Source organism: Drosophila guanche, unplaced genomic scaffold, assembly GCF_900245975.1.
Source record: "Drosophila guanche unplaced genomic scaffold, DGUA_6, whole genome shotgun sequence".
NCBI classification, from domain to species: Eukaryota; Metazoa; Arthropoda; class Insecta; order Diptera; family Drosophilidae; genus Drosophila; species Drosophila guanche.
Genome location: NW_022995743.1, coordinates 3,133,874 through 3,161,839, shown reverse-complemented (window position 1 = coordinate 3,161,839; position 27,966 = coordinate 3,133,874). Strand labels below are relative to the sequence as shown.

The 27,966-nt window shown below is 46.0% G+C and overlaps 5 protein-coding genes across 5 annotated transcripts; 3 read left to right on the top strand and 2 right to left on the bottom strand.

Moving 5' to 3' along the window:
• Nucleotides 1-593: 593 nt before the first annotated feature.
• Nucleotides 594-8,810, top strand: LOC117591250 (protein tamozhennic). Its single transcript, XM_034284437.1, has 5 exons — nt 594-1,184; nt 4,709-4,870; nt 4,935-5,134; nt 5,193-6,491; nt 6,561-8,810. The coding sequence occupies exons 2-5, from the start codon at nt 4,747-4,749 to the stop codon at nt 7,467-7,469; spliced, it is 2,532 nt and encodes an 843-aa protein (XP_034140328.1). The 5' UTR covers nt 594-1,184; nt 4,709-4,746; the 3' UTR covers nt 7,470-8,810.
• Nucleotides 8,811-8,997: 187 nt separating this feature from the next.
• Nucleotides 8,998-10,079, top strand: LOC117591312 (venom allergen 3-like). Its single transcript, XM_034284523.1, has 2 exons — nt 8,998-9,828; nt 9,879-10,079. Exons 1-2 carry the CDS (start codon nt 9,031-9,033, stop codon nt 9,927-9,929), a joined length of 849 nt encoding a protein of 282 aa, XP_034140414.1. The 5' UTR covers nt 8,998-9,030; the 3' UTR covers nt 9,930-10,079.
• On the bottom strand, nt 9,918-17,200 carry LOC117591297 (probable serine/threonine-protein kinase DDB_G0282963). The gene is made up of 7 exons (XM_034284502.1): nt 16,987-17,200; nt 13,830-13,876; nt 13,035-13,436; nt 12,675-12,784; nt 11,851-12,487; nt 11,469-11,785; nt 9,918-11,404 (listed from the first exon to the last, which is right to left on the bottom strand). The coding sequence occupies exons 3-7, from the start codon at nt 13,321-13,323 to the stop codon at nt 11,312-11,314; spliced, it is 1,446 nt and encodes a 481-aa protein (XP_034140393.1). The 5' UTR covers nt 13,324-13,436; nt 13,830-13,876; nt 16,987-17,200; the 3' UTR covers nt 9,918-11,311.
• Nucleotides 17,201-17,882: 682 nt separating this feature from the next.
• Nucleotides 17,883-19,675, bottom strand: LOC117592343 (beta-1,4-glucuronyltransferase 1). Its single transcript, XM_034286035.1, has 4 exons — nt 19,658-19,675; nt 18,441-19,273; nt 18,229-18,382; nt 17,883-18,173 (listed from the first exon to the last, which is right to left on the bottom strand). Exons 1-4 carry the CDS (start codon nt 19,673-19,675, stop codon nt 17,949-17,951), a joined length of 1,230 nt encoding a protein of 409 aa, XP_034141926.1. The 3' UTR covers nt 17,883-17,948.
• A 1,162-nt stretch (nt 19,676-20,837) lies between these two features.
• Nucleotides 20,838-27,924, top strand: LOC117591224 (helicase ARIP4). The gene is made up of 7 exons (XM_034284401.1): nt 20,838-21,098; nt 22,004-25,017; nt 25,078-25,276; nt 25,330-26,062; nt 26,120-26,228; nt 26,287-26,520; nt 26,582-27,924. Coding segments are annotated over exons 1-7 (5,043 nt in total). The 5' UTR covers nt 20,838-21,096; the 3' UTR covers nt 27,334-27,924.
• Nucleotides 27,925-27,966: the final 42 nt, after the last annotated feature.

Here is a 27,966-nt window from a genome sequence, read left to right as displayed (position 1 = left end):
TGCTCACACCTGAGACGCAAAAATGAGGAGAGAAAGGCAGTAATATCAAAGAGAACACCACAATCGAGGAATATGATTTAAGATAACAGTATATTTTTAAAATTACAAGGTATATTTTGGTATATTTTATTGATAGTTCTACTAGAAATTCAGGCTGGGAAAAATCTATGGGGGAAATAGTGTAAGGTATCTTTGATTGGGCCCTAGTAACTAGGACTGAAAATCGGGTTTTGCCTCGATGCCATCGGAAGTCACCTTGCGAAGAAACCTTCTGTTTTTCCTACTTTCTGTTGCCTTTGCACCTACACCTACACCTGAACATCAATCCATTAAAGAACATCTCACTATTATATAATTTGTTATACTCTTACACACGACCACACATTAGCTAAGCATTATATTGTTTAAATTATAGGAGCATTTCGAATGCAAAACCTTGCATGCCCTCATCAACAACCATCGATAGCAACACTCATCAACAAATATCTACAGAAATACCTAACATACCCTTTTCAAGAAAATATCGACAGTTCCATCATCCAACTGAAGTACCTGGTCAATGCGAATTCATCGCCGTGCGATTAAATACCAAAAAAAAGAAAGAGTACGGCCCGATATTTTGTATTTTGTATAATTTACAAAAACTACGCTACGTGTTTCGGACATAAATATTCAGTAATTTATAAATGCAAAAAATTGAGAGTGACTCCATTTCCTGCTGCGAGCGGAGAGAACAGCAACAAGTTTTCCGCTGTAAGCGAAGATTGTGTGAAAGTGCAGCAAAGATTTGTCAACATAAAGAAGAAGAGCCACCCAGCGCCATTATTTGTTAATAATAATAGCAGTCGCAGCAGCAGCTGCTGCCCAATAACAACAGCAAACCCAGCCCCAGCCCGAGCCCCACAGCACCCCGCAATTGCGGAAGCTGAAACTGCCTTATCGTGTGTTGCGTTGCTTGTTGCCTTCGGGAGTGCTAAAAATAAAACCCACCCACCCACACACACACTCACTCACTAACGACTACAAATTTTGGCAACAGCACGGAGCAAGGTGAACCTGGTGCGGATTCGGATTCAGACTCTTCCTCCAGCACGCTTCTGTCGCTGTCGTCGGTGTTGCCAATGCAGGGACAATGCAGAAATGAAAATTCATAAATACAACGCAACGTACCCCTGGGAATTTCTGTAAGTAATTTTGTGTTTGCCCTTTTCTTGGCAGTCCCCCTCCCCTATACCGGATTGGGCTAAATGGGAAATGCGAATTCGTAGAGTCAGTCGTTGCCAATTGCAGGAAATAGATTCCTGGGCGGGATAATCGGCAGATGGCAGCAGCGGAACGTAACGTATTCTCTGTTCTGCTCTGCTCTGGTCGGCTGAGCTTTTATTTGGCTAAATTTAGTGGCGCATTGCTGAAAATAAGAATTGGAGCACCCTGTCCGTCGCTTGCCGGTTGACGCACACACAACCAAGCCATATAAGCCATAGACCAGTCTAACATCGTGCCAAGTGACTAGCAGCAGCTTATGGCGTATCCAATCCTCTGCTAACCTGAAATGGCTAATCAATATTTCATTTAATAGACCAACCAGAGCAGAGCAGCGCAGACCAAACCCCAGCAATGCAAACATTCGCCATCAGCATCAGGCACGGCCCTTAGCCTAAATCAATAAAAGCTTCCAATCCCGGCCATATTGTGTCCATTGTCATTTTGTCAACACAGTATTTTGGGCAAATTTTCGGCCAAATTCAAAAGGCATGTGCTTGTTGGCTCGCTTCCACACTGCCGCAGCCTGTTTGCCCATAACCAGGCCGATGGCAGCATCATGGCCTGGGCCATTCGCCATTCTGACGGTTTTACATGCCCATCACCATGTGTGTGTCAACCGCTTTATGACATCAACTGACATCCTAACGAGAATGTACTGTGAAAATTCAATTACAGTCCAGCTCAATCGGAATGCAGGCGAGGCCAGACCCATCGATGCTGCTGGTGCCAATCCGGAAAATTAAGGGGAAAACTGGCTCAGAGAATGTGTTGAAGCTTCGACATGTCTAAACGGATTTCAAACAATTGGTTCTATTTGCATGAGAAATTCTAGCCATTACCACCACAGTCCCAGACCCAGCCCCTGCCAGTTCTCAGCTGCAGTTCGTTCCGGCTGGCGTCTTAGTTGCTTTGCTGCAAACTTTCCAATTTATTGCTGCTGCTATTTTCTTGCTGCCTGGCTAGCTAACCTCTGCATACTCTCCATACACTCTCGTATTGCACTTATTGATTTAAATTCTTCATTTATCTGTTAGTTCACATCTGAGTTCTGTACTTATTCCATTACCCCAACCCCACCTCTGGTTTTATATTATTCTAGTTTTGATCTATCTGTTGCGCTTGGCTTCTGTTTCTGTTTCTCTTTCAAATTGAAATTTAATAAAATGTAATTTAAAAGTGGTAATGTAGAAATTGATTAAGATTCTCTCTCTTTCGCTAGAGAGGCCACCGGCATTCTGATATGGACACATTATTTCAATAAAAATGCATTCCATTGAAATTGTTCATTGATTTCGATATTTAATTAAGCGAAAGGAATTTCACCTGCAGTTACAGCTCTTTTCCATTTCAATTAGCTTAATAAAACATTTCGCCCAACCAAAGCAGGACCTGTCAAATGCTACAGTGCAACCGAAGCCCTACCCTAGGCTCCACTCTGAAAATCCTCGCTCCCTCCCTCGTTGTCAGTGGCAACAGGAAGCTGGAGGACGGACCCTGAACGTGAACCTGACTGGCGGGTGGCGGGGTGGCTGCCTTTTACGAGTATTGCTGAGCTCTCGCTAATAAGCTTATGCGCTAGTCATTTAAGTGCAAATATTTTGCATCCAATTAAGAAAACCTTTGAGAGCAATCCACTCCGCAGCAGCTGCAACATGATTTATTGACTTAACTTTACTGGTACCCCCAGTACTACCTGTGCAATGTCAAAGCTCATTCCCTTCCCGATGAGGAAACATTTGAGGTCCCAAAATGTACCAGCCATGTTATTTGTTGTATTTGTTTAAACTTCAAACAGTAACATTTCCATAAGCTGTAGTTAAATATTTGTACCCAACGCTGTCAAATTTGTTTACAAGAAAAGAAATTCATAAAGCTCCCATTGGAACGAATGTGTGTGTGGGTGTGTTTCTAGTTATGACTGTCACAGCTGCAAATACTTGTATAAGCGATTCACTGCCATATGCACACTCCGCATCACTTGACTAGTACATCGGAAACAAAGCGATCCAGAAAAACGCATTGTGATTATATGTATATAAGATATAAATAGGACAAATCAATACATTCATTCTGTGAAATAACATTTGGGCGATCAATAGTGTTGTCAGCACCTACCCTGGGTGTGCAAAGTACTATTCAAGTGGCGCGGAGTGTGTTTAGCTTTCAATAAACCGTTATCAGTGTTCCATACTCTGTGTTCTCTCCCACACATTCGGTCACCTCGCATTCATGCCGTGACTAGTTGCTCCTCCTTCCCCCACTACACCTACACATATTTCGCATTTTCTGTTTTCTCTTACTCACTTACTCTTCTCTTTCTCGTCACCCTTTGCGTTGCTGTTCTGGTTTGCATTTTGATTGCACACCAAACCGTGAAATGAGTCACTTCTCAAGGTTATTCCAACGGTTCTGTCTCCCATCCTCTCGCTCTCTCTTCCCGCTTGTTGTTGTTGCTGTTGCCGCCTAAAGGCCAATGTACGATCTTTGACTTATTTTACGATAGCCAGCCGATATCAATATAATTTTAAATGTGCAAGTGTTGCTGTGTGTGTTTATGGAAAGATAATGCGTGCGTGTGTGTGTTAGTGTATGCTTGTAGCTCGCATCGTGAATCCGTGGGGCTTCTGTGGGACATTTGTAAGATTTCGCATTGTTGTACGTGAAGCAGGAAGAACTTTTATTTGTAGTTGGGCTAACTGTATCGACTTGGAATATTACTATCAATTGAAGAGAGAGTCAATCAATCGTACATAAATGTACAAATTTCCAATAAGGGGAAATCCATTTTTCCAATCAGTCCGTTAGTGTTGTTGCGCTGACTTAATAATACAGCTATGATTGTACTACGTACACATGCCGTGGTGCTCGTAGCAGCCATATTCACGCGTTAGTGAGCTGATCTGATGATCCCCAATCATTCTGTTATCCAATCACCTGCCTTTGAAATGATTCATTGTGGAAGTCGTTTGAGGCAACACTAATCACAGGTGAAAAGTCTGGTCGTTTCTCCTTCTAGTTGCCAACGCCAACTGTTTTGCTCGGAAAACAAAGAGCTGCCGAGCTCCGGGCGACTATTGGCACGCCACTATCGATGAGCCCGCACACATGTCCATTGTTTGCTCTTATCGGGGCAGTTATTGTTACTCCACTTGAGGCAACAATATGCATTGTTTAGTTAGTGCATGTTTTGTGCGGAACAGACAGTTAACGGGGGGGTGACGCAGTATCGCATTAGCTAGTGCAGCCCCGGTGGGGGGCATGGGGAGGACAATCATTGTTGGGTAATTGCTTTGGCCTGCCTTCAGGCCCATCCCACACACACATCCACAGCCACACGTGTCGATGGCTGTACATAATCCTTGTGAAAATCAATAGCAAGTGAGATGCAAGGCATCTCGAGACTTGTTTGTAACCTTGTATCGCTTTTGTGGCCTTGTTGCAGGACCATAAGGCGCGCTGAATGAGAGTCCTTAAAGCAACATGTCGGATTTTGTGCCACGCGACATTCTGCCCGACTTGTGGCAGGAGATACTTCAGCGCCACTGGTCGTTCCTCGAAACGGAGGAGTGCACTCAGAAGCTCGAGGAGCGCAAGAAGCTAGAGGGTTCGTATGCTCTGTCCCTGAATGCCCCAAACACTACTAATACCAATTAATTTGCTATTTGCAGGCTGCCTCAAGGAGTTCCTCTGCGTGGTGCCGCACGATCGCAAGTTCTTTCTGCCAGAGACAGGGCACATTCTGCGCAAATCAGTGAGAGAGCTGACCGACTTTACGGCACAAAATGCCATCGTGGGTTTCGAGACCATTAGCCAGTATGCCAACAATTTGTTTACCAAACCCTGGCGCAAGGAGTACCGAATCCTCAAGGTTGGCTTTTCCATCCAGATCCCCATTGCCCATTGGCTCAAATGTTTTCTGCTTTCAGACATATTCGGGTTGCTATCAGCATGATGTTCTGTCCCGCCTGCTGGACGCTGACCAGCTCTTTCTGGCCATGGGCTATAGGCGCATATCGGACGACACCTTCGTGCTGGAGGGGCCCATCTGCCCCGATCAGGTGACAAATGTGTCGCGTGATGCGATGGCCGCCTACGTCGAGTGCCAGATCATGAAGCACATTTATGCAGGCGTCCAGGCGGAGGGTTTCCCCTGCAGCTGGAAGGAGATTTTTCAGTATCGAGAGCGCCACATTGGCGGCACCACACAGTCGATCAAGGAGATTGTCTACCACCTGAACGAGAAGCGATTGCGCAAGGAGAAGCTCTCGGAGAACACATACAGCAACGTGCAGACCCAGGCACAGCAGCAGCCAACGAAGGGTGGCAGGGCGGCAGGTGCAAGTGCGAGCCCCTGCGCATTGCATGGCAACAATCTGGCGCATCCCGGCAGCTCACACAATTGTGCCATGCATTCACCGAATGTCAGCGACTCGTTGTCAGGGAAATACTTGCCCCCATATCCCGCACCACCACCGCAGCAGCAGCAGCATCAGCAGACGGCTGGCGGAGGCCTGATGACGCACTCGCGCAGCCTGGAGCACTACCAGGAGCCTCAGAACGTACTCCCGCATCGACACTCTTTCGACCAGCAGTGCCAGGCCATGCATCAGCACCCGCATCCGCATGTCTACGAGGCGCCCTACGACTGCTTGGACGGATTGAGCATGGGCAGCAGTGCCTCCTATGCGGCGGTCGCCGGTGGCTATAATGCGCCCGGCAATCGCTATCCCCTGCCCTACAACATATCCAATCAGCTAAATGCGCAGTATGCCACGCCAGCCGATGTCTTTACGAATCCGGAGCACAACATGTACGCGACCATTGAGAAGACGGGAGCGCCGGCCTCTAGGCCAATGCATAGCTGTGATTATCACAGTCGTCAGGGTCATCCTCCAGGCCCCATGCAGCATAGGCAGAGCACGTATCCGCCGGACCATCATTTGATCGATTTCGACGAGCGTGCGCATCTGACGCAGCACGACTTTGGGGCGCATGAGTACGATCCGCGGATGTACGAGCACCGGGGCCACGGCGGCCACATGTGTGGCAATGCTATAATTTACGCGCAACCGCCAGATCCGACGTCGTATGGCGGCTACGATCTGCCCACCACGCTGCCGCACTCGCAGCCGCCGCCACACACTGCTCAGGACAGGTACGTCTATGCACGGCCTGTGCCCAAGAGCAGTCGAACGCGACCGCTGGCAGAGTCAGACCTGATGCAGGTAAGTGCCAGAACTGGCTCCCATTCCCATCCGATTAGAGCGCGAAAATTAACTTCTTTGTTTCTGCAGGATCCCATGGACAATAACCGCAAAATGCACAAGGAATTGAAGGAGCGGGCCAGTCGGACAGCGCCCGCGGATGGATACCACAGCAGCAGCAGCAGAAGGCAGCCAGTCAACGATCCGGATATACCCACCACTGTGGCGGACATGACAGCGGCCTACGAGACGGCGAGCCTGGATGACTTTGTGACGGTGAGCAGCGCCTCGCCGCCGCTGATGCCTAAGGTGCAGGAGGGTGTCGGCAGCTTTGAGTCCTGGAATTATGTATTCAAGAACCTCGAGCGCTCTGGCTACTCCAAGGACTTGGGGGATCGTGAGGATTTGCTGGTGCAGAGCTTGGATCTGGACTCGTTGACCATTTCCAATGGCAGTGCGAATCCCGCTGAGAAAACCACGCGACGCGACACTGCCAAGACACAGCCGGCGACACGTGCCGCAAGTGCAGCTGTTGTGGAGGCAAGTGGCGGAAAGGGAACACGTTTCAGTGCAGCCGCTGCGGAGACAAGTGGCGGCGGAAAGGCACGCACACTGGAGAAGAAGACTGGGGCCATCCGGCGGGAGGCCAAGGTTGTGCAGGCGCCAGCGCCGTCGCTGGTGCCGAACAGCAGCAGCACGGGCTTGAAGAAGGTGAAGTCCGCGTTGAAAACGGCCACAATAGACAATAGAGGAAGTGGATCGCGTAATCGCACCGGCGCTGTGCCCAAGCAGCCGCCGCCCGTGTCCACGCAGCTGATTGTGACGAGTCCGAATGAGTGGAGCTGTCGCTTCTGCACGTTCCTCAATCCGGACACAAAGCGCATCTGCGAGATGTGCTGCCGCAGCAAGGACTTTAATCTGGAGGCAGCCACAGCGGCGTCATCAACGGCAGCGGCTGCAGCGTCGAGCGTGTCACATGCTTCCTCAACCTGCGTCTAGGCGATAGTCTGGTTCCCTACACCTTTCACCCCACGCCCCCCTTAGTGATACAAAAAAGTGCAGTGTAAAGTTAGATATATTTTTATACGACCCAAGTGTAGCCCTGTGCGCGTGTCTCTAGGATCTATCTAGTCTCGTAGCCACCTTTTGTTGTGGCATAAATACACGACAGGACGGGACGAGATTTGTGCATACAAATTATATAGTATTCTATTTAGTTAGCCCTACCTGTAAACACACACACGCTTTAATTAGTTATAGATTGTTTCCCCCCCCCAAATTGTTTGCCTCCCTGCCCCACAGCCTCGCAGCTGTCTGGCAGCAAAAGCAAATTCCTTTTTATAGATTTGTGCCAGGCAGCAGATGGCAGCGACAGTGGGCGGGAGAGAGAGTGGATCACGAACTTTGTATATTTGTAGGAAATGGAAGAAAAACAACTGATAATTATATATATATATTACCTTATATATTCATAGTTTCATTCATAGTGTACGTGAGAGAATATATCCCACATACCCACACCACACACATACATACATACATATATATTCAGCAAATCTCGAACAGCCAATAAACCTTTTCGACCTTTTCATACTAAATAATAATAAATACCTATAACTACCTATAATCGTAGCATAAGTAACTGAACATTTGAGGAAAAACTGGTACTGGGTACGGGTACGAGGTACGAGGTACGGGTACGGGGTTGTTAACTTACAATTTTTGATTCGAATTTTACTGAAACGTAGGGAACGTACGTACGAGTATATAGTGCAAATTTCTATACAAAAACTAAACTATTAATCGTTTACTTAGCCTAGTCCTCGACTTCATGTTAGCAGCTCAATGGAATTCAGGAACGAAAGTGAACTGCAAGCAAACTGCTCATACCACCCACCCAACTGCTAGATAGCCAGACACACACACACACACAGCCTCCCCCCCTCCTGCTAACCCACACAATGCAAATTTGTTTGTTGAAATGTTAGGATTAATGTTGATAATAGTAGGGAAACCCAACACTGAAGGCAGACAAGATATTTTTATAATAATACCAGAAACCATGTACCTATTGCTCTTTGTTAAATATATATTTAATTGGGTTTTAAATACATTTGATTTGATTACCTATTATCTATTTATTGTTAGTAGTTTTGAGAACCCAAACGCCTTTTACATTTATTATTGTATAAATAAACTTTGCAGACAAATCCAAATCCACGAGTGACGAAATAATAGCTGGAAAGACATAAATAACAAAACAATTTTTGCTGAACCCTTTCAAGCGCAATCTTCGCTCAAAATTATATAAGGAAAATGCAAAATGCAAAATGCAAAAACTAAAAACTTAAAGTGAAAACTGAATTCAATATTTATGGCATGCTACTATTACCCGAATGAATTTAGAGGCAATCTTTTTCCCGCAACCTTAACGAATGAAAACAATAAAACAAACAAAAAACACTTTGATAAATAAAACTCTGACAGTGTTTCACTTTTCAAACATACAGCAAACAAATACAGACTCGTCTTTGATTGTTGTTTAAATTTATAGTTAAATATGCTGCTGCTCCTCATGGTCATGATGCCACTCCTGCCGTATATCTCCGCCTATAACTACTGCCATAATAAAAGCCATTTCTGCATGGCGGCCAACACGCAACACTTCATGTGCCGCCTGGATGCCGAGCTGCCGTCCGTTGCCACTTATAGGGGCACCATACCAGACACCAAGGGCCTTCAGGGGATCATACTCCATTTGTTAAACACCTACAGGGACAAGGTGGCCAGCGGGGATCTGAAAACGCGCAAAAATAAGGCATACCCCGGTGCCAAGCGAATGCGTCAGCTCATCTGGGATCTGGAACTGGGCTACATGGCCCGCAGCCATGCCGCCACGGTGTCGTTCAAGCACTCCGAGTGCCGAGCCACTCAGCGCTTTCCTATGGCTGGCGAGGCGCTGGGCGTTGTGGGCGCCACAACCGATCGCCGCAGCATGAACGAGATATTAAAGTTGTCCCTCGATCGCATGTTCTACGAACACTTGAACGTGGAGGATCCCGAGTCGCTCGTCTCCTACTTCGATGCCAGCATACACATGGACGCCGGGCACTTTTGTGTGATCATCAGTGATCGCGTGTCGCGTGTGGGCTGTGGCATTGCTGTGGCCACAGACTGTGGCCACGATGAGCCCACGGGACATTGCCACTTTCTCACCTGCCACTTTGACTTTACCAATATCCACGGCTCGTATGTGTACCTGGAGGGAACACCGGCCAGCGACTGCCAGATCTGGGGCACGGAGCCCAGCAAGCAATATTATCATCTGTGTGGCAACGATGGTAGCATATTCGCACAGGTAAGTGGCAGCCATGCAACTGATCCTTCAACTGATTGTTTCATCTGCAGGACCATGGCGATGATGACTTGAGCAATAAAACAAGAGTCTTGGGTGTTTAATGCCACATATATTCGGTAATCGGTATTCTTTATGCTATGATTTGTTGCCTTGTTGCAGGAGTACCAAAGCGCTCAAGCGTTACATTCGAAATACAATTTGTATACACGATCCTACGATCCATTTTGAATAGAACTAACATTGACCAGGCCTGTTCGGTTCGTTTTAATTGGAATATTTATTTATTTCTTCAACATTTCTTTTAGTTTTTGCTTTTATCTTTCTATCCATTTAATGATCTACTTAATACCCACTAATAGCTCCAACAGACTTGGTCAGTTTTTGCCATTTACTATCGATTATGATTTTCGATTCTACTTTCTTTTGGTTTTTCAACTGCATCGTTTACGAATGAAACCCCCCTTTCAACTATCGTTAGAGATTCCAAATTTTGGGACAAAATACATATACTATTTTACCTTCAGACTACATACGTTTTTGTTTCAGATCATTCGGATTAGTAGTAATTAATTAATTCATTAACGTTGCATCGTTCCATATGTCGTGTCGGCTCGTTTCGTTGAAGTTTCGCATTGACTTTCAGGGCACAACTGACCAAAGCACAAAAGTGCCGATTAGCCTAATCTCTAGCTTAGTTGCTTGCTTGATTTTGGGATATTTTGCCAAGTTTACGTGTAGTAGTAGTAGTGTCATTCCGGGCTGCTTCTGCCTCCGCGCTATTGATATTCCCAGACAAAAAACCTACGATTTCTGCTACTGCGACTATGCATTTTTAAAGGCTTCAAAGGCTTCTTGTATGCATGTACAAAAATACATATAAACACTAAGAGTAAAGCAAAATTGTTGGGGCAAATCTTCTCTGGGAATAAGCTCGAGTTTTGCCACAGGATGCGACAGAGCTTTGTGGTGCATTGGGGGGCAAGGAAAGAACACACTTTGAGATACTATGAATATATTCCATCTGCAAGGTGGGTTAATGCCTATATTATAACTAGTTCTTCGATTCGATTCGATTGCAAATTGTTGGCCAAACTCGTGGCCTCGTGCCTTACACATCTATAAATCCCTACACTTGACACCAAAAATATACCTAACGCCGCTTAAGTTGCATTTCCCAAATTAATCTCTTTAAAGCCCTTCATACGCTGGCTGGCCATTTAATTCTATGAACTATTTGATACTCTATAATAACAAACATAGATAGATATATCATCCACGGTATCAGTGCACTTGTACTGCAAATTAGTGTGTGTGCAAAACATTCTGTGCAAATTACGTGAAGCTGCTCCCTCAGGAGATCCTAGAACATTCACCTATGCAATTTGACTTTCGACTAATTCTATAAGACAATGGGACATCTTGTTCAGCAAATCTATATAGCCCAACAGTGGCTCTAGTCTGGGTCTAGCTTCTGTACTTTCCTCTACAAAATGGTGCATCCCGAGCCATGCATTACCTCGCTGATGAACATGGGCGTGCCAGCGCCCAGACCGCCGTCTGTCTTATGATGTTCGTTCTGCAAGGAAATCGGAATGGGTGATTCAGTTGGTGTTTGGTTTGGGCTGTCGCATGCCACTCACGTCATCGTAATCGCAATCGAAGTAATTACTCTGGCAGTCCATGCAGCGGCAGCTCTCGGACATTTTGCACGTGATGCCCCATTGCTTGGCCAGATCCTTGTAGATCTCCTTGCTCGTCTTGTTGCTCATCATTTCTGGTGTGAGCAGATTTGTTTGGCAGTTCGATGGCTGCTGCTGCTGCTGCTGCTGTTGCTGTTGCTGGCGACGTCCTCCACTGCGGGAGCGGGATGCCAGCGAACCAGAGGCGGAGCCGGAACAGCAGGCTTCCTGGCACACCTGACTATTGCTGGACACGGGCCTCGAATTGGAATTGCCACCTACGGAAGATACGGGTAAGACAGTTAAGTGATTTATCCTTTGGTTAATGTCTTTCAGGTCTCACCCTCATTGTAGTGGCCGTAGTTGCCGCGATTCAAGAGCGGGTCGTAGAAGGCTGCCGCCTGGCTGCTGGTGCTGGCCTCGTCGCCGTCGTGTGTTGCCTCCTCCCCTGCCGCTTCACGCTCCTCGGTGCACTGGGCACACTGGTCGTCAGTGCACTGGCCCTGCTCTGTGTCATTCTGGTCAGCGTCACCATCTCCATAGAGCTTGTCCTGGCACCGGGAAGAGGATGCCGCCATTTCCGTTTCCAGCAGAAATTCGTTCACGCTAATCGTGTTGAGGTCCTCCTCCGGGCAATCGAATTCCGTGTCGCTGTGCTGTTCCAGCTCGTAGACCCCCTCGGCAAGCTGTTCCCCCTCGTTGTTGTTGTTGTTGTTGTTGCTGGTACCCCCGCAATGTGAGTAATTCTGGTTGAGATTCTGCTGGCAGTCCGGATCGTTGCACAGGCTGCTGCCGGTGCTGCTGTTGCTGCTGCTGCTCCTGCCGCCGCTTGTGATACGCCCCTCCAGCTGCTCCAAGGCGGCACCGAGTTGGGCGGCACTGTGCCGCGAGCTGTTCGCCGAGCTGCGGCGACTGTTTTGATTGGGCGTGACGGCGCTGTCCAGGGACACCTGTCGCTGATGCTGGGACAAGCGTGTGTTCTGTGAATGGAAAGATTAGGGAAGGGGTTAGATCAAGGTGAATTTTGGCATCTTCACCACAGTGAAATCTCTTTGTATGCATGCAAGCAACAACAAACGCTTGAGAGAGCGTGGTGAATAATCTATTGCTCCTCACCACAGCGGATAACGCCACCTTTTGGTCGGAGGTCTGTGCATTGGTACTCACCTCCTCTAGCACATGCTCGTAGGAAGGCGGTGGGGTGGTGGGTAAAATGTCAACGGCATCTGTGTCATCCGTCAGCGACTCGTTGATGCACGGCGTGCGGCTCTGGTAACCTGCAAGAAAACAAAATTGAGCCATGCAGTCAGGAATGGGAGTCCCCAACTGGGACCTGGACTAGATAGTTGGTGCACAAAGAATTTCAGACTTCAGACGTTAAGAAGTGCATGCACAGTGGGGGCACAATGAAGGTTGCATGCGGCTACTAACAAATTTTGAGAGGATTTTCCAGCTGTTAGAAAAGGGTTTCCAATGCCAGGATCTATTTGGGTTTTGCCACAGTAGATGGCCTCTACTGGTACTTACGCATAGTGTTGCTGTTCAGGCTGAGCGCCGCCTTGTTCTGTGGCAACAGCAACTTTCGCTCGCTGCTCATTGGGCCCAGACCATTGCAATCGGCCAGGTCTAGGCTGGAGCTGCTGCTGGCCTCCACTTCGGAGACTTGCTGCTGCTGCTGTTGCTGCTGCTTCTGATGTTGCTGCTGCTGCTGTTGCTGGTTGCCCAAGAGTGCCTCGTTCACCTGCGGATCTGGATCGTGCTCTTGCGATGTGCTGCGGGAGCTACCCATGCGGAACTTCAGCTTAAATGGCGCCATGGGGAACGTACTGCGGAGTGTATATTATATTGATGTTTCGGTGGATAGGCTTTAAGATCTCCTTAGCAGCTTTTTCTAGGGATAATTAGCATTTGGACCTGCTGCAGCTGCTTCTGATCATACGACATTGAATAAAACAATTACGAAAGAATGAGAGAGAGAAAGAGAGAGAGAGAGAGAGAGAGAGTATGCAGAGCAATAGAGAGAAGTTTACAGAAAGAGACACAGATACAGTTACAGTTACAGTTACAGTTACATAGAAGGTTTAATTTCCAATTTTACTCGAGCATACGAGGACACAGGGAATGGAATGGAATGGGATGGGATTGGGATCTGGTGGGATGGATGTGTCCCATTTGAATGCATTTACATGGTGGTTACATGGTGAATTTGTGTGTGTCTGTTTTTATCTTATTGCTCGCTGGTGTCTGTTGTCATGCACGTGGCTTTGTTTTATAGAAATTACTGCAGAGCTTAATTAATGCTTTTGATTATTATCCACTTACCCAGAGAATGCACTGCCCTTAAACAGTATCGAACCGAATCCAGTCAGCTGTAATTAAAAGATAGCAAATTTAATTATTATTTTCTTAAAATTCCACAAATGGGAAAACAATAATCAGAGAAATGCACACTCCCACATGGCAAAAGCCAGATTATGCCCAACAAAAGAAAAGACCGAGCAGAGATGGAACAAAACAATAAATAAACAATTATCAGAATATTTACACAACATTCCGTTGAAATTTTCAATATTTTGATGTATAATTTGATCTTAAAATAAACTACTTATGGCCATGATAATATTTTAAAAGATTAATCCTGTCAAATGTAATGCTTCAAATTGAAATGAAGTTAGATGATAGATGACGGTATGCTTAGAAGTATTATTTGTTGTTATAAAAACAGTCATGTATCCACTGTAACCATTGTACAACTTAAGGACAGCTGACTGTTACTCTCTGACCGCTTTTAGCCAATTTCCAGGCGAGCCACACTTGAGCTGTTTTTAGTTTGCCACTAGCACGCGACAAGTTGTTGCAAGTTTGGATGCCAAACAGCTGTCTGTCCTCAGCAGACAGCAGCACAGCTCATTATTATGCAGATTACACAGCAGCCAGTTGTACGTACATGCAGCGCCAAGGACTTGCCAAGATGAGATGAGAGCTGTGTTGGAGCTGAGACTCCAGTGGGAGGTTGACTCATAATTACAGGTGTGTGTGTGGGTGCATAAACTATTATTATGCTTATTGGGGCAGCTTCTGCACGGCGAGAAAACTCATTTCCCGGTGGCTGTGTGTTCCGCTTTTACCGGCTGAGGATTCTACGATTGGATGCCACACTTTTGTGTGGGTGAAGGGAATGCAAATGGCAATTAGGTGGGCAATCAGAGGCACAAACGAGATACGTAATCAACTTTTGATGGATTCTCTACCGTGCAGGGAGCAGTAAGGCAATGAATGCCGGAACAAATATCCTGCCAAATCACACTCTTTGCATTTTAATTCTGCAAACATTTACATACGCTGCGAGTATTTGCAGACAATAAACATTCAATTGCTGTTGACTCGGCAAGCAGAAGCGGTTCGTCCCAATGGATGGGATTGCTGCCTTCTGCCCTGGCCTGATTGGATGCATGCAAATCCCTTCAGCTTGTATATTCATAAGCCCTGACATGGGAAACCGCATTGAGGCTCAAACAATGGCAAACGCCATGGAGCCTTGCCTTTGTACACCTTTCACGCGTCCTGCAGCTTCATTTCATTGAAAAGTTTCCTTCCCATGGAAGCAGCTTGACTTGGCTTAGTTATGGGGTTGAGTCTGACTTGAATTTTGTATGGAATACCTTAACCGAAAGACGATGCAGCAGCGGTAACAGTTCATCCGCGTTGTCATGTCCTTGCAGCAACAGTTGGGAGCCGTGCTCCCCTTAGACCGCATCCGCAGCGTCTTGGCAGCCAGCAGAGCCATTGATTATGAATTCTTTATGAGCTGCAGCCCCCACACAGAACGTCAGTCAAACGACGGCAAGGAAGTGCAAGAAAGTAGCTGCAGGGGTAGGGGATTGGCAACTGAAAGGGGGCGGGCAAGTTAATCTTTAATCGAAACTTTTGACTTGCAGCCCCATGGCAGCACAATCTATCTGACATTCTCATTAATTTCACAGCATGGCAGCTGGCAGGAGCAGGAGCTTGGCACAACTGTCCTGTCCGTGGGCGTACGTGGGCAGATCGAGGCAGGACTGGGGCCAGGACCGCAGTAAATTGTTATTTCCGTGGCTGACATTACAAATTGGCCGTGAGAATTAATCAAATATCTAGGAGTAGAAGCAAAACTCTGACCGAGCCGTACCTGGACCATCGACCATAAATAGTCGACCAGCCTGACCCAGATAGTGGCTTGTATTTTGTGGAACAAAACAAAGAACAAAACTACAAAACAAAAAGTGCATTCTATATTGCAATTCCATGTGAGCTGCCACCCGCTGACAGGCGCCGCTCCATGCTCCTGGCTTCAGGCAACAGGACCTGTCAAATACAAAGCATAAATAAATGCATTTCAACTTTGGCTAAAGGGAAGGACTGGCACTGGTACTGGCACTGGCACTGGACTGCTTTTGATTCACAGGAGGTCGCTCCTGCCCCAATCCCATTCCCATACCCCACTCTCTGCAAAGCCCTTTTGCTGGCGTCTTTTTTGTGGCCACTTCTGCGGTCTCAAAGCAAGCGCCCAAGGAATATTGTAACTGCAAAACTGTAGATGCAAATTGCTTTCCTTACTTTGTGGGCATTGGATAACCCATCAGTGTAATCCTTCCCCCAGCTCCACGCCCAGGAGTGCCCATAAAATCAAAAGGAAAGTAAAGACTCGTTTTATTTTTGGTCATTATTGGGGAGAAACGAAAGCGAAAACGAAACATTTGCCGCCAAATGGAATGAAATGGAAATGGAATGAATATTTAAGTTCCGTTTTTTATGCTCGTTGGGCTTTTTGGGGATTGTCGCAGTTCAGAGTTGTACAATTACGCAAATTGGATATTAATTGGCTGCCTGGCTGCCTGGCTGGGTGGCTGGCACTCGAACCGCAATTACTGGCTGGGCAAATGGGGTACGGCGGAGTAGAGCGACCACAAAAGCAAACACACGAACAAGTGTCAGAAGGGAAGGGTGAAGGGGACAGGAGCTGCGCTCATCATCGATATCAATACCAATGCAGCGACAGCAGCGACACCCAACGATGATGGAGTGCCCGGACTAAGCCAGCACATGGACATGGCCAACAATGGCATCATCAACATCATTTACATAGCAGCGAGACAGCAGCATACGAGGAATCGAGAATGGAATGAATGCGGCGCAATACGCGGAGGCACAACAGCGGACAGGGAACATCCACATCCATTGTGGTCCGTGGCATGTTGTCCTCCCTTTTGGTGCTCGGTGTGTAAGCTGATACCTCAGTGTGTAAACAGTTTGGGTGTGGGTGTGCGTGAGGCTTGGGTTTGCCACTTGCATTGTCTTATTCTGCTGCTCGATTCTTTATGTTCGCGATTCAGACACTGGCCAAGCGATGAAAAATCGAAAGAAAAAAAAAACACATGTCATAGGAGCCATCGCCTGGGGTTGAGCCATCGCAATGTCGGGGTGGGGTTGGCGCACTCACCTGTCCAGTAGCCTACATCCAAATGCACATTCTGTTCAATTTATTTTGCAGACACTTGCACACACTTTTCCTACTCCGATTCTACTTCAATTTACATGGAAATTGCAATTTTCCAGACTGCGTTGTGAGGGTTTTTTTTGTGTGTGTGTTTCGTTTATTTTTCTTTCGAGACAAATTCACACAACTCGGCCTGGTCTCCTGACTGCCACAGACTGTGAAAAGGTGGCCGAAGGACGGAGCTTTTATTGTCGTCGCCGAGGAGGAGAAAGCTGCGGAGAAAGCTCTACAGAGGATGAACGGCGCGTGCGCTGCGCTCCTTCCGGCAATTCTGCTTCATTGTTTTGCATCGTTTAGTGCTTTGTGCCACAAAATCCTCGACACCTCTGCTTTGCCTCGCCCATTCGCGTGGATGAAGCACCCACTCCCAGGACACTCTCATCCTAAGAGACTTTCTTCTGATCTATTATCTTCGCGGAGAATTTATTAAAACGTTTCATCCTTAATGTCCAAAATGATCTCCACCCCGCCCACATTCTCGCCCTTATCCAAGATAAGCCTTGATCAGTCCCTGTGGTAAATGGCTGCCCAATCTTTGGTTTCAAATAGAACACCCTTAATGTTCTTAATGTTACTTACTCTCACTGTGCCAGAACCCGCCAGCAGAGCCACCAAAACGGGCAGCATTCCCATTGAAATCTGTCGCAACATTTGAGCTTCGCTTCAACTTTGCCACTGCCCTTTGGGATTGCATTTGTTGCATTTATTTATACACAATTAAGACTAACTAAACACCCAAACGGAGTTGTTTTTGCATGCTGCGCTGAGCAATGTTCCACTGCAACCTTTGATTACCAGCCCAACCGACAGATTACAATCATTATTCACTTATTCATTAACATTATTAATTATTCCACTTCGATGTAGAACATTTTTGAGCTTTAAAATTTTGCAACTAATTGAATTTATTTGATTAAAATTTGATTTTTCTTGGACTGCAGCAGCAGCCGTGGATCATTTTTGTAGCGCAAGAATATTTCGCTTTTGAAAACATCAAACTTTCTGCGATTCACATTGTTCTGCTGCTCCCGCCAGGCGGGTCTCGCCTGCTTTCGCTGCAAGCCCCAATGGCCAGTGAAGACAGGCGTCAGCACATAGAACTTATAGCCAGCAATATGCATTTCATAGACCTGCAAAAGAGTGATTAGTTATCGATTGAAAACTAAAATTTATGGTGCTGCTTGCCTGGGAATTCCTGGTGAAGCCATACCCCGTGAATCGTTCGTCATGTGCCGGCGCACTGTCGATTGCTATGTAAAATGGTTCATATAAGAACTCAAAGTTTGTAACAATGTGACTTATGGAGACCTCCGTGTCGTTTGTGTTCGAAGATAGCCATCTGAAAAGTGTCAATTGAAGCCATTACCATTATGATATGTTGAATTTATAATACGCACTTGCTAAAATTTGTCGCGTACTGATTGTAGATGAAAACTTTCTCGTGAAATGGTCGCGCCAGTCCCTTCTTCATTAGCCTCTGCAGGCCATACTTTGAGCGTGGAAATGAGGCTCGAACGTCTATCTCGAATGTGGGTATAACGTAGGCACAGTTCTTTGAGCAATTGGCGGTTTTCAGGAACTGGTTGAGCAGCGGCACACTGTTCGTGCTGGGCACAATGTCGATGTCGGTGAGGAAGGTGTATTTTGTCTGGCAGCCCTTGCGGGCTAGATTTCTCATGTGATTCTGGGGATAGGGATTCCTTTGGCGCCACTGCAGGCTCTTCAAGCTGCGCAGTTTTAGCAGTGCCTTCAACGTTCTGTCGGGATACTGGCAGTCGAATTTGCCGCGCATGTTGAACGAAATGGATACGAGTCGAGGCAGCTTTTCGTAGTCGGGCGGAGTCAGCAGGTGGAATGTGACGTTCTCCCTGATGTTGGGAAAACAAAGACGCATATAGGTCACAAAGTATTGCAGGATAACGAATTCCTCGTGGCTGGCAGCAAACACGGCTACCGACATCGGTCCATGCCAGTTGGCCGAGACCTGAGGCAGCGAGTTCAGGCGCTCCACCGAGGTCTGCGTGGCGAGGCAGACCAAACTGCTCTCGGAGGACGCCCTGTACTGTTCGCCCAGCATCGCAAAGTCCTTAATCTTGTACAAATGCTGGCTATCCCACCGGCCATAGCTGAGGTCGACACTATCGAAGGCCAGCGGTGCCGTATTGTTCGGAGTGAGCAAATTGTCCAGTCCTGCCAGCGGCTGTATCAATGCAAAGGCAATATCTGGATGCTAGGGGCATTCTGCAGCGATTCGACTTCGTGTCGATGGAGCGACTTGCTCGGCCGTCTTGCATTTCGTGGAGGCATCTCCCGCTGGTGGATACACTTTCAACAGCCAGAAAATGTTTATCAACAGCATCGCCAGTGCAATTTTCAGGGAACTCCAATTTGATATGTGGCACTAAGAGATCACAGGGAGATCAGATCAAATTTAAAGCATTGACTATAGAGGCTCATCTGTATTTGCATACCATTTTTAGTTGATTAATTTTAATTTAAAATTTGTGTGAAAAAAACACTGGCTGTCAGTGTGACCGTGGATTTTTCGATAAAATGTACCATCTCATGCTCAAAATGTACCGTAATTACATTATAATGTACAACTTTTTTCCACCTTTTGCCACACTGTCATTTTTGATTTTTGAAAAATTTGTATTGGTCGCGATTGAAAACGCGTAAAAAGTATGAAAAAGTATTAAAGGTATTAATTATGAGTAAATTTCAAAATGATTGGGAAGAAGCAACTAACTTAACTTAGATGCTACATTTCTATTAATTTTCCGGAATACCTTCCACTATTTATGTGCGTCAGGCTGAATGGGATTCCGTCCAGGGCCAATTTGGGCAATTAAAATAAATTTATTATATATAAAAATTAAAGCTCAGTGCTCACAATAATATTTATTGCTGCAATGAATAAGTCGATACTATCGACAGTGACAGTTGCGGTAATAATAACACCGATAATATACTGATTTCAATTATAAATCAATTCTTTGCTGTTTCATTTCCCATTAGTTCCTATGTATATTCCCATGCCTTCGCGTGCTACATTAGGTTGCTGTTATGCTGGCTGACCGTATATTAGGGTTCTATCTATGTAAAGTATTTTAAGGTAAGCATTTACGTAGTTTATATACCGGAATATCGGAATATTCTAGTTACGAAAATGAGTTCAATGTATTTTTACGGGGTATATAGGTTTCAAAAGGGCATGGAAACACCTATACGCAAGTTTTTCAGGCAAAAAGAGGTCAATCTGTGTTGGAGATCCATCTGAACGAAATTTTTATATTTGGGTGGAAAGGGTTACAAAATGTCAGTCTATGCTAAAGTCATCATTAATGATTAAGAGCAGCTTGGAAACCAGAATATTACGATTAATTAACGAAAATTGGATATGGGACTACACATACCAACGGTTAACATGCAACAAGTTGTCAAATGACGTAACATTCCATGCCCACTCACGTAACGTTTTATGCCATTTTGTTTGGTTTGATCTTTTTAATAAAATCATTAATTTTTAAACAATCCAAAAAAAGCAAGACATAAAATGTAATCAATCTGGTTAGGAATTGTTTCATAAATCGCATAAAATTTGAGTTTTAGTGCTGAGATTCCTAACTAGCTTGTAATATTAAGCAGAATATCAAAATCGAGGAAAATGAATTAAGTTCTGCGGTATATTTTTAAAATGATTAAGAAAATTTCGGTATATTTTTGGGGGTCGGCCGGTGTATTTGATAGATAAATCAGCGGTCACATTGAGAGTAATGTATATATTATATACATATATATACATATGAAAACAGTGAGAAAAAAACAATCGAAACCAACATTTTAATTAAATATTAGGGCATGTGCTAAATGCTACTCTTCCAACATGCATTGGACCCTATAAATTGTGAATCTCAATATCTTGCAAAAGAAAAAACTGAATCTTCAAAAGTGCATAAAGAAAAACATCCATATGTATGCACTAACAATAATTAAGAAGAACCTGTGTTGTTAAATCGTTCATCTTAAATCAAGTTCGCCGGCTGCATGTAAATGTATGTATGATAGTGAGTGCAATTATCCTTAATCATGTACACACACATAGTTCTTTCAATTGGTGAAGAAAAAACCCCACGTTCAATGCCCATTTGCAATTCAATTTGTGTGTATTCCTGCGATTGTGTTTAATATTGCTCACCCATAAACAGTGGCTATATATGTACATGCATACCATGGTATATAAGAGCTAATGATTCCATTCCGGTTACGATTTCTGTATGTACTTGCATGCCAATGTATGTAACATGTATATGTATACATACAAATGTATGTATGTACTTTGTGTGCCAAGCAAATAGAAGATTATATCGGCCTTTACTCGTAGCTGCCATAGAACTGTCAGTGTAGCAGGACATATTTATATGTACCTTTAATGTGCATAGTTATATGTACATTTGGCTGTGTTGACTGAGCACTTCATGGCCTGTATGTATGTACATCTCATTTTAATGCCACTGGAGAGTTGTAATACGCCTTCTTCTGATGTAAGACCGACCACATCAACATTCTCATGGCTGTTAACAGTGAAGTGTAAGCGGTGATGAATGTACGTACGTGCATACATACATATTTACATGCCTACATGAACATGTAAATATGTATGTATTTGAAGACGGTGCGAGACGAACCCATTAATTACACTTAGTTTTACATAAATACATAGAGACATATGTATATGACGGATTGTGGCGAATATTATTCTCGTCCAAGCGATTTACTTATTTATGTATATGGAATTATACAAATAATAAATTAATATTTGCAGTAAAGTGTGTCATGTTTATTTACAACGCCCCAACCTTTAATGTTTGACACAAATAACAAAAATCAAATATATTCGTCATCCAAGCAATTTAATTCGATTACAAAAATTCTAATTGACGCTCCTTCCTTCTTGCAGGGATACATCATCATCGCAAATAAACATGGAGGACCTAAATCCCAATTATTCGGGCGCTCAACGATTGCAAAATCCCGAGGCATGGCCTAATATGCACGAGTTTCACCCATCGCTTATGTTCCCGGACGATCCGAGGCGGTATTTTCACAATCCGCCACCAGTCGATGCCATCGATGGATCGCTCATGCCTGCCAAGATGCCGGAGATGCACCCAGACATCAATATCAATATCCCTCATCCGCACATGAACCTGAACCTGAACCCGAATACCAATCCACATTCACATCTCCATCCAATTGTGGAGAATCTATCCTCCGATAAATCAAAAATACCCCATCCGCCGGGTATCGCCATCCCACAGGAAGTGGGGAAGAATACTACAGCAGTACCTCACGGCCACAAGCGAAAGAACTCTGTGCAAGACACAGAGCAGAGCACGAATAAGAAAATGGGCCTGAATCTGACGGCTGCCGAGGAGAAGAAGAACAACCTGCTCCATCTCAGAAAGAACATTAGGGATGTGATGAACGAGAACAATCTGGACACAACCACGCTGGCGGCCCAGAAGGAGGAGGCCGAACGCTTGGCTCGCGTTGCTGGTCAACAGAAGTCAATGCGCGAAATCCAGAAGCAAGTGGTCCACAAGCAATTCTTTCGCATACTGCAGCTGGACGAGAGCGAGGGTATTGAGAGCTGTTCCGTCGCCAACCATGTGCCCGTCAACATGAATGTCAACGCGAACGACACACCCGTAGAGTTTCCCGAGGAGGAAATCGTTTCGGACACATTCGATGAGACGAACAGTAGCTTGAGCTGCAGCATCGAGGATGTGCTGAATAAGGAGGCCAGCAGCGTGGAGCCATCCGGGGAGGTGGTGACCATTGATGACAGTTCGGATGACGACTGCATACTCCTGTCCGAGGAAGAGGAGGAGGAGGATGAAGAGGAGGACCTGAATGAGTCGGACGATGCCCACAACAGTGGCATGCATGTCAAGGATTTGTATAATGTTCCTGATGAAAACGGACAGGTGGTGGTGAACATTGCGCACCCCGAGGGCGAGGAGACCTTGTACTTGGCGCCACAAATCGCCAAGGTGATCAAGCCGCATCAGATCGGCGGCGTTCGCTTCTTGTACGACAACATCATCGAGTCGACACGCAGGTTCAACAAATCAAGCGGATTCGGCTGCATTCTCGCCCACTCCATGGGTCTCGGCAAGACGCTGCAAGTTGTCTCCTTCTGTGATATTTTCCTAAGACACACCTCCGCCAAGACGGTGCTCTGTGTGATGCCCATCAACACGCTCCAGAATTGGCTGTCAGAGTTCAATATGTGGGTGCCCCGCTACACAGCCGACCCGAATGTTCGTCCGCGCAAATTCGACATTTATGTGCTGAACGATCAGCAGAAGACACTCACGGCTCGCGCGAAAGTCATCTTGAACTGGGTGCAGGAGGGTGGCGTGCTGCTGATTGGATACGAGCTGTTCCGGCTGCTCGCCCTGAAGCTGGTGAGAACTCGCAAGCGGAAAGGCGCCAATGCGTTCAGGGCCGATGGCCACGATGCAAGCAGTGATCTGATGAACCGCGTGTTCGAGGCACTCGTTAAGCCCGGCCCAGATCTGGTGATATGTGACGAGGGGCACAGGATCAAGAACTCCCATGCCGGCATTTCGCTGGCCCTCAAGCAAATCAGGACACGTCGCCGCATCGTACTCACCGGCTATCCCCTGCAGAACAATCTCCTGGAGTACTGGTGCATGGTGGATTTCGTGCGGCCAAATTATTTGGGCACGCGCACAGAGTTCTGCAACATGTTCGAGCGACCCATCCAGAACGGACAGTGTGTGGACTCCACGCCGGATGACATAAAACTGATGAGATTCAGAGCGCACGTGCTGCACTCGCTGCTGCTGGGCTTCGTGCAGCGGCGCTCGCACAAGGTTCTGCAGATCACGCTGCCACAGAAGCACGAGTATGTTATACTGGTGAAGATGACGGCGTTCCAGCGGAAACTCTACGACACCTTCATGACTGATGTGGTGCGAAAGAAGGCGTTTCCCAATCCCCTAAAGGCCTTTGCTGTCTGTTGTAAGATCTGGAATCATCCGGATGTGCTGTACAACTTTCTGAAGAAATGTGAGACTGACTTAGACTTAGAAATCGACGAAGAGCTTTCGAAGAGCGCGCCCACACCCACAATCACAGACTCCAGTCTAGAATCCAATCCTTCCTCAAACATGGCCGCATCGCCGTCTCCGCTCTGCGAGAAGAAGAGCAACGAGTCCACAGAGCTGGCTACCAGTTCCAATGAAACTGAAGGCCTGTTCAATATGCCGCCGGTAGCTCCCGAGCTGAATGCCAAATATTTAGACAAGAGCTGCAGCAGCCCCAATCTGGCCTACGGGGAGCCCCAACTTGGCCTTAATTATGGATCGTTTGGTGCGGAAACCATCGGCAAGAACAACTACTGGATGGAATCGAGCTGCCCCATTCTGTCCAAGCCAGGCTGTGTTGAGGTTATCAAACAAACGGATACGCATATGACAAAGGACTTTGAAAGTATTACGGGATCCTCGGAAATTGTGGATCTCGACACGAATGAGATCAAGACAGTCGAAACGAATATCCAATCTGCGTGCACCAGCAACCAGTTGGACAATGAAGCCAATACTCTTAAGCCAATTGGTGTCGTGCCGGGCCTAAAGAACGTTGCCGGCGGCGTTGGCATTGGCTTTGAGGCAAACAAAAAGCTGCTGAAGACCAAACGCAACGACGAATTCTCGTGCTCGTGGGCGGTCGACCTCATGAGGAACTATGTGGCTGGCCAAATAGAGAATTCACCCAAAATGGAGATATTCTTTTGCATCCTAAAGGAGAGCATGCAGTTCGGTGATCGCATATTGCTCTTCAGCCAATCCCTTCTCACATTGAACATACTCGAGGGCTATCTGAAGACCAGCTACGTACCGGGCACCAATCAATTTTGGGCCAGACATTTCTCATACTTTCGTGAGTGTTGCGCAAAGTGGAGCTTGCTTTTTATTGAAACTAATAATTGATTAACTGCAGGTCTGGATGGGTCCACTTCCTCGCAGGAAAGGGAGCGGCTAGTCAATGAATTCAATGCAAATAGTCAGGTGAAACTGTTTCTCATCTCAACGCGAGCTGGCTCATTGGGCATCAATCTGACTGGGGCGAATCGTGTCATCATATTCGATGCCAGTTGGAATCCCTGCCACGACACGCAAGCTGTATATAGGATTTATAGGTGAGTGGAACACGAGCACAAGAGCAATCCAATAATAATTATTGTACCTTTAGATATGGACAGACAAAGCCTTGCTATGTGTATAGAATTGTAATGGACAAATGTCTGGAGAAGAAGATCTACGATAGGCAAATCAAGAAGCAGGGCATGTCCGATCGCATTGTCGACGAATGCAATCCCGAGGCACATCTCTCCATGAAGGAGATTACGAACTTGTGCCACGATTACGACTCTGATGATGAGGCCACGGAAGTGCCGAAAAATCCAACGCCAACGGAAGAGCCATCAAAGGAGCTACTCAAGCCGAAAGATGAGCCAGAAGAGGTGCCAGAAGAAAAAGAAGAGGAGAAGGCGGAAGATGTGAAAACACTGCCAGCAGCAGAGGAGCAAATAAAGCCCAAAGAGGAGAAAATAGAAACAGCAGAAGCCGATGCTGAGGGGGCAGCAAAAGTTGAGCCTGAAGCACAGAATGGCAACTGTGAGGATTCGCCGCCTAAAAAGGAAAAGGCAGAGACCCCGATACCCCATGTGCATGTGGATCCCATCATCAATACGCTGCTTGAGCTGCACAGGCATTGTGTGACCAAGGAACCCTTCCTGCACGACAGTCTGTTGGTAGATCAAAAGGATAGAAAGCTGTCGCAGGCCGAGAAGCGACAGGCACATCGCAGCTACGAGCTGGAAAAGAAGGCGGCCGTTAATCAAAAGTTTGCCTATACACCCGTGAAAACGCATTACAAGATTGTGAATAATGATGGAACAATTGTCTCACGACCCATTGCACCGGTGGGTACTTCAAATTATTGTATAATATATTATGTACTTATCTATAATGGTTTGCAGGTCAAGTCAACCACTTCTGTCTCGGCTGGAGGACGCACAACTCGTTGGATTCCCGCAGATGTGTGGCAAAGGCAGGGAATGACAGCACAGGAAATGACATTGCCATTAGGTATGTAACATCTGAATTAACCCATCGAATACCCCTCATAATTGAGTTTCTTTTCAAGATGTTGTCATACCCACAAACTCGTCGGACAAGGCCAATATTATACTAAAGGCTGGCCAACGGGTCATGGTTTTGAAGTCCACCAAAGGCATTTACATGCAGCTGGATAGTGGCAAAATTATAGCCATAAGGACAACGGCTAAAAATGAAACGGAAAAGACGAACAAGGACGACGTAATTGACATAACATCCGATTGTGACACAGATATGGCAAAGCCACAAACGCCCGAGCAAGGTATTGCTTGTATTGATCGTAAAGTAGATTAAATATTCATGATATTCGTTCTTTATTGCAGAAACTGTCAAAGATTTAACCACTGATGACGAGCCACATATCGTGAAGAATAAGGAATGCACGCAAACAACTACAAGCCGGCTGGAAATGTCCTCGAAGGAGCGAAAACAACCCACAGAGAATCTACAGCAATTTAAGCCACAAACGCAACCAAATAATACTTTAGCCGCCACCACACAAGTGGTTCCGAATCCACATCAGATGCCTTGTGACTTGAACTTTCCGCCACAGCCACAGGGGCAGGGGCAGCCACAAGCGCCGACGCAGCAGCAACAGCAGCAGCAGCCGTACAAACATCAGAATCATCTACCTGCAGGCAGCGAGGGCTATAATAGTGCCAATCCTGTACAACCGAATGTGCCACTGCCGCCGCATGCTCATGCGCCTGCTCCCAACGGAACAGAGACTGCAGAAAGTTCATATTTCCAGGCTAAGCATTTTCAGCACTCATATCCACCCCAGTACTATGATTACTATGACAATAAGCACAAGGCCACACCGCCAGCAAGCGGCGGATATCACATAAACAACTACACCTCCTATGGCAACTTGAATTTCTCACCCTACCATTCCAATCTGCACCCATCGGCGGCCAGCTATATCGGTGGACCGTCGTCGTACGTCAACTCAAATGTATTTCCCAGACCACACTGGAGTTCGGTTGTAAATACGCCAGCGTCAAATGAGTCTATTCGACAGCCCTCGTATATCGGGAGCACTACTTACCCAATCAACGAGTGGTCGTCGCAATAACGAATGTAAATAAATTCTGCTCCCATTCATCTGTGTCCAGTAAGGGGCGAAGCATTCGCCGCCACCGCCGCCACTCCTCCTCAAACTTAATTTTAATCAAAAGCAGAAACAAACTGATCTTTTTTATTTGGTTTTAATTTTGTGGCGGTGTTAATGTTGCGCGCGCTTCGTCGCTGTTAGTTGAAAAGTAGGGGGAATCGTATGTAGTTTGTGTTCTTTTATTTATACTCAAAGAGCAACAATGTTTTTGATTAGTTTAAGTATTTGTTCTGTTCGAAACGATTAGGAAAACTGCCTGCAAACATCATTACTATATATATTATTAGATTAGACAATTATTGAGATCAGAACATTACTGATCGATAAACCAAACAGAAATGCTTCCTAATCCTATCATTGTGGCTCCTTTTACTTTGTCGCTTTGGGTATTTAACCTCTTGACTGGACAGATGAAGGTCGGGGCTTTATTCCTTACCATTAAGTTATTTATTACAATATTATAGTGAATGCCCCCTCCCCCTTAAATTTATACATTTTCATTATGAAAAGATGCAAGCGAACATGAATAAATATTCTTATCTTAGATTTTAACATAGTCTTTACACAACTCGTTCTACCCAAGTCTATTTAATA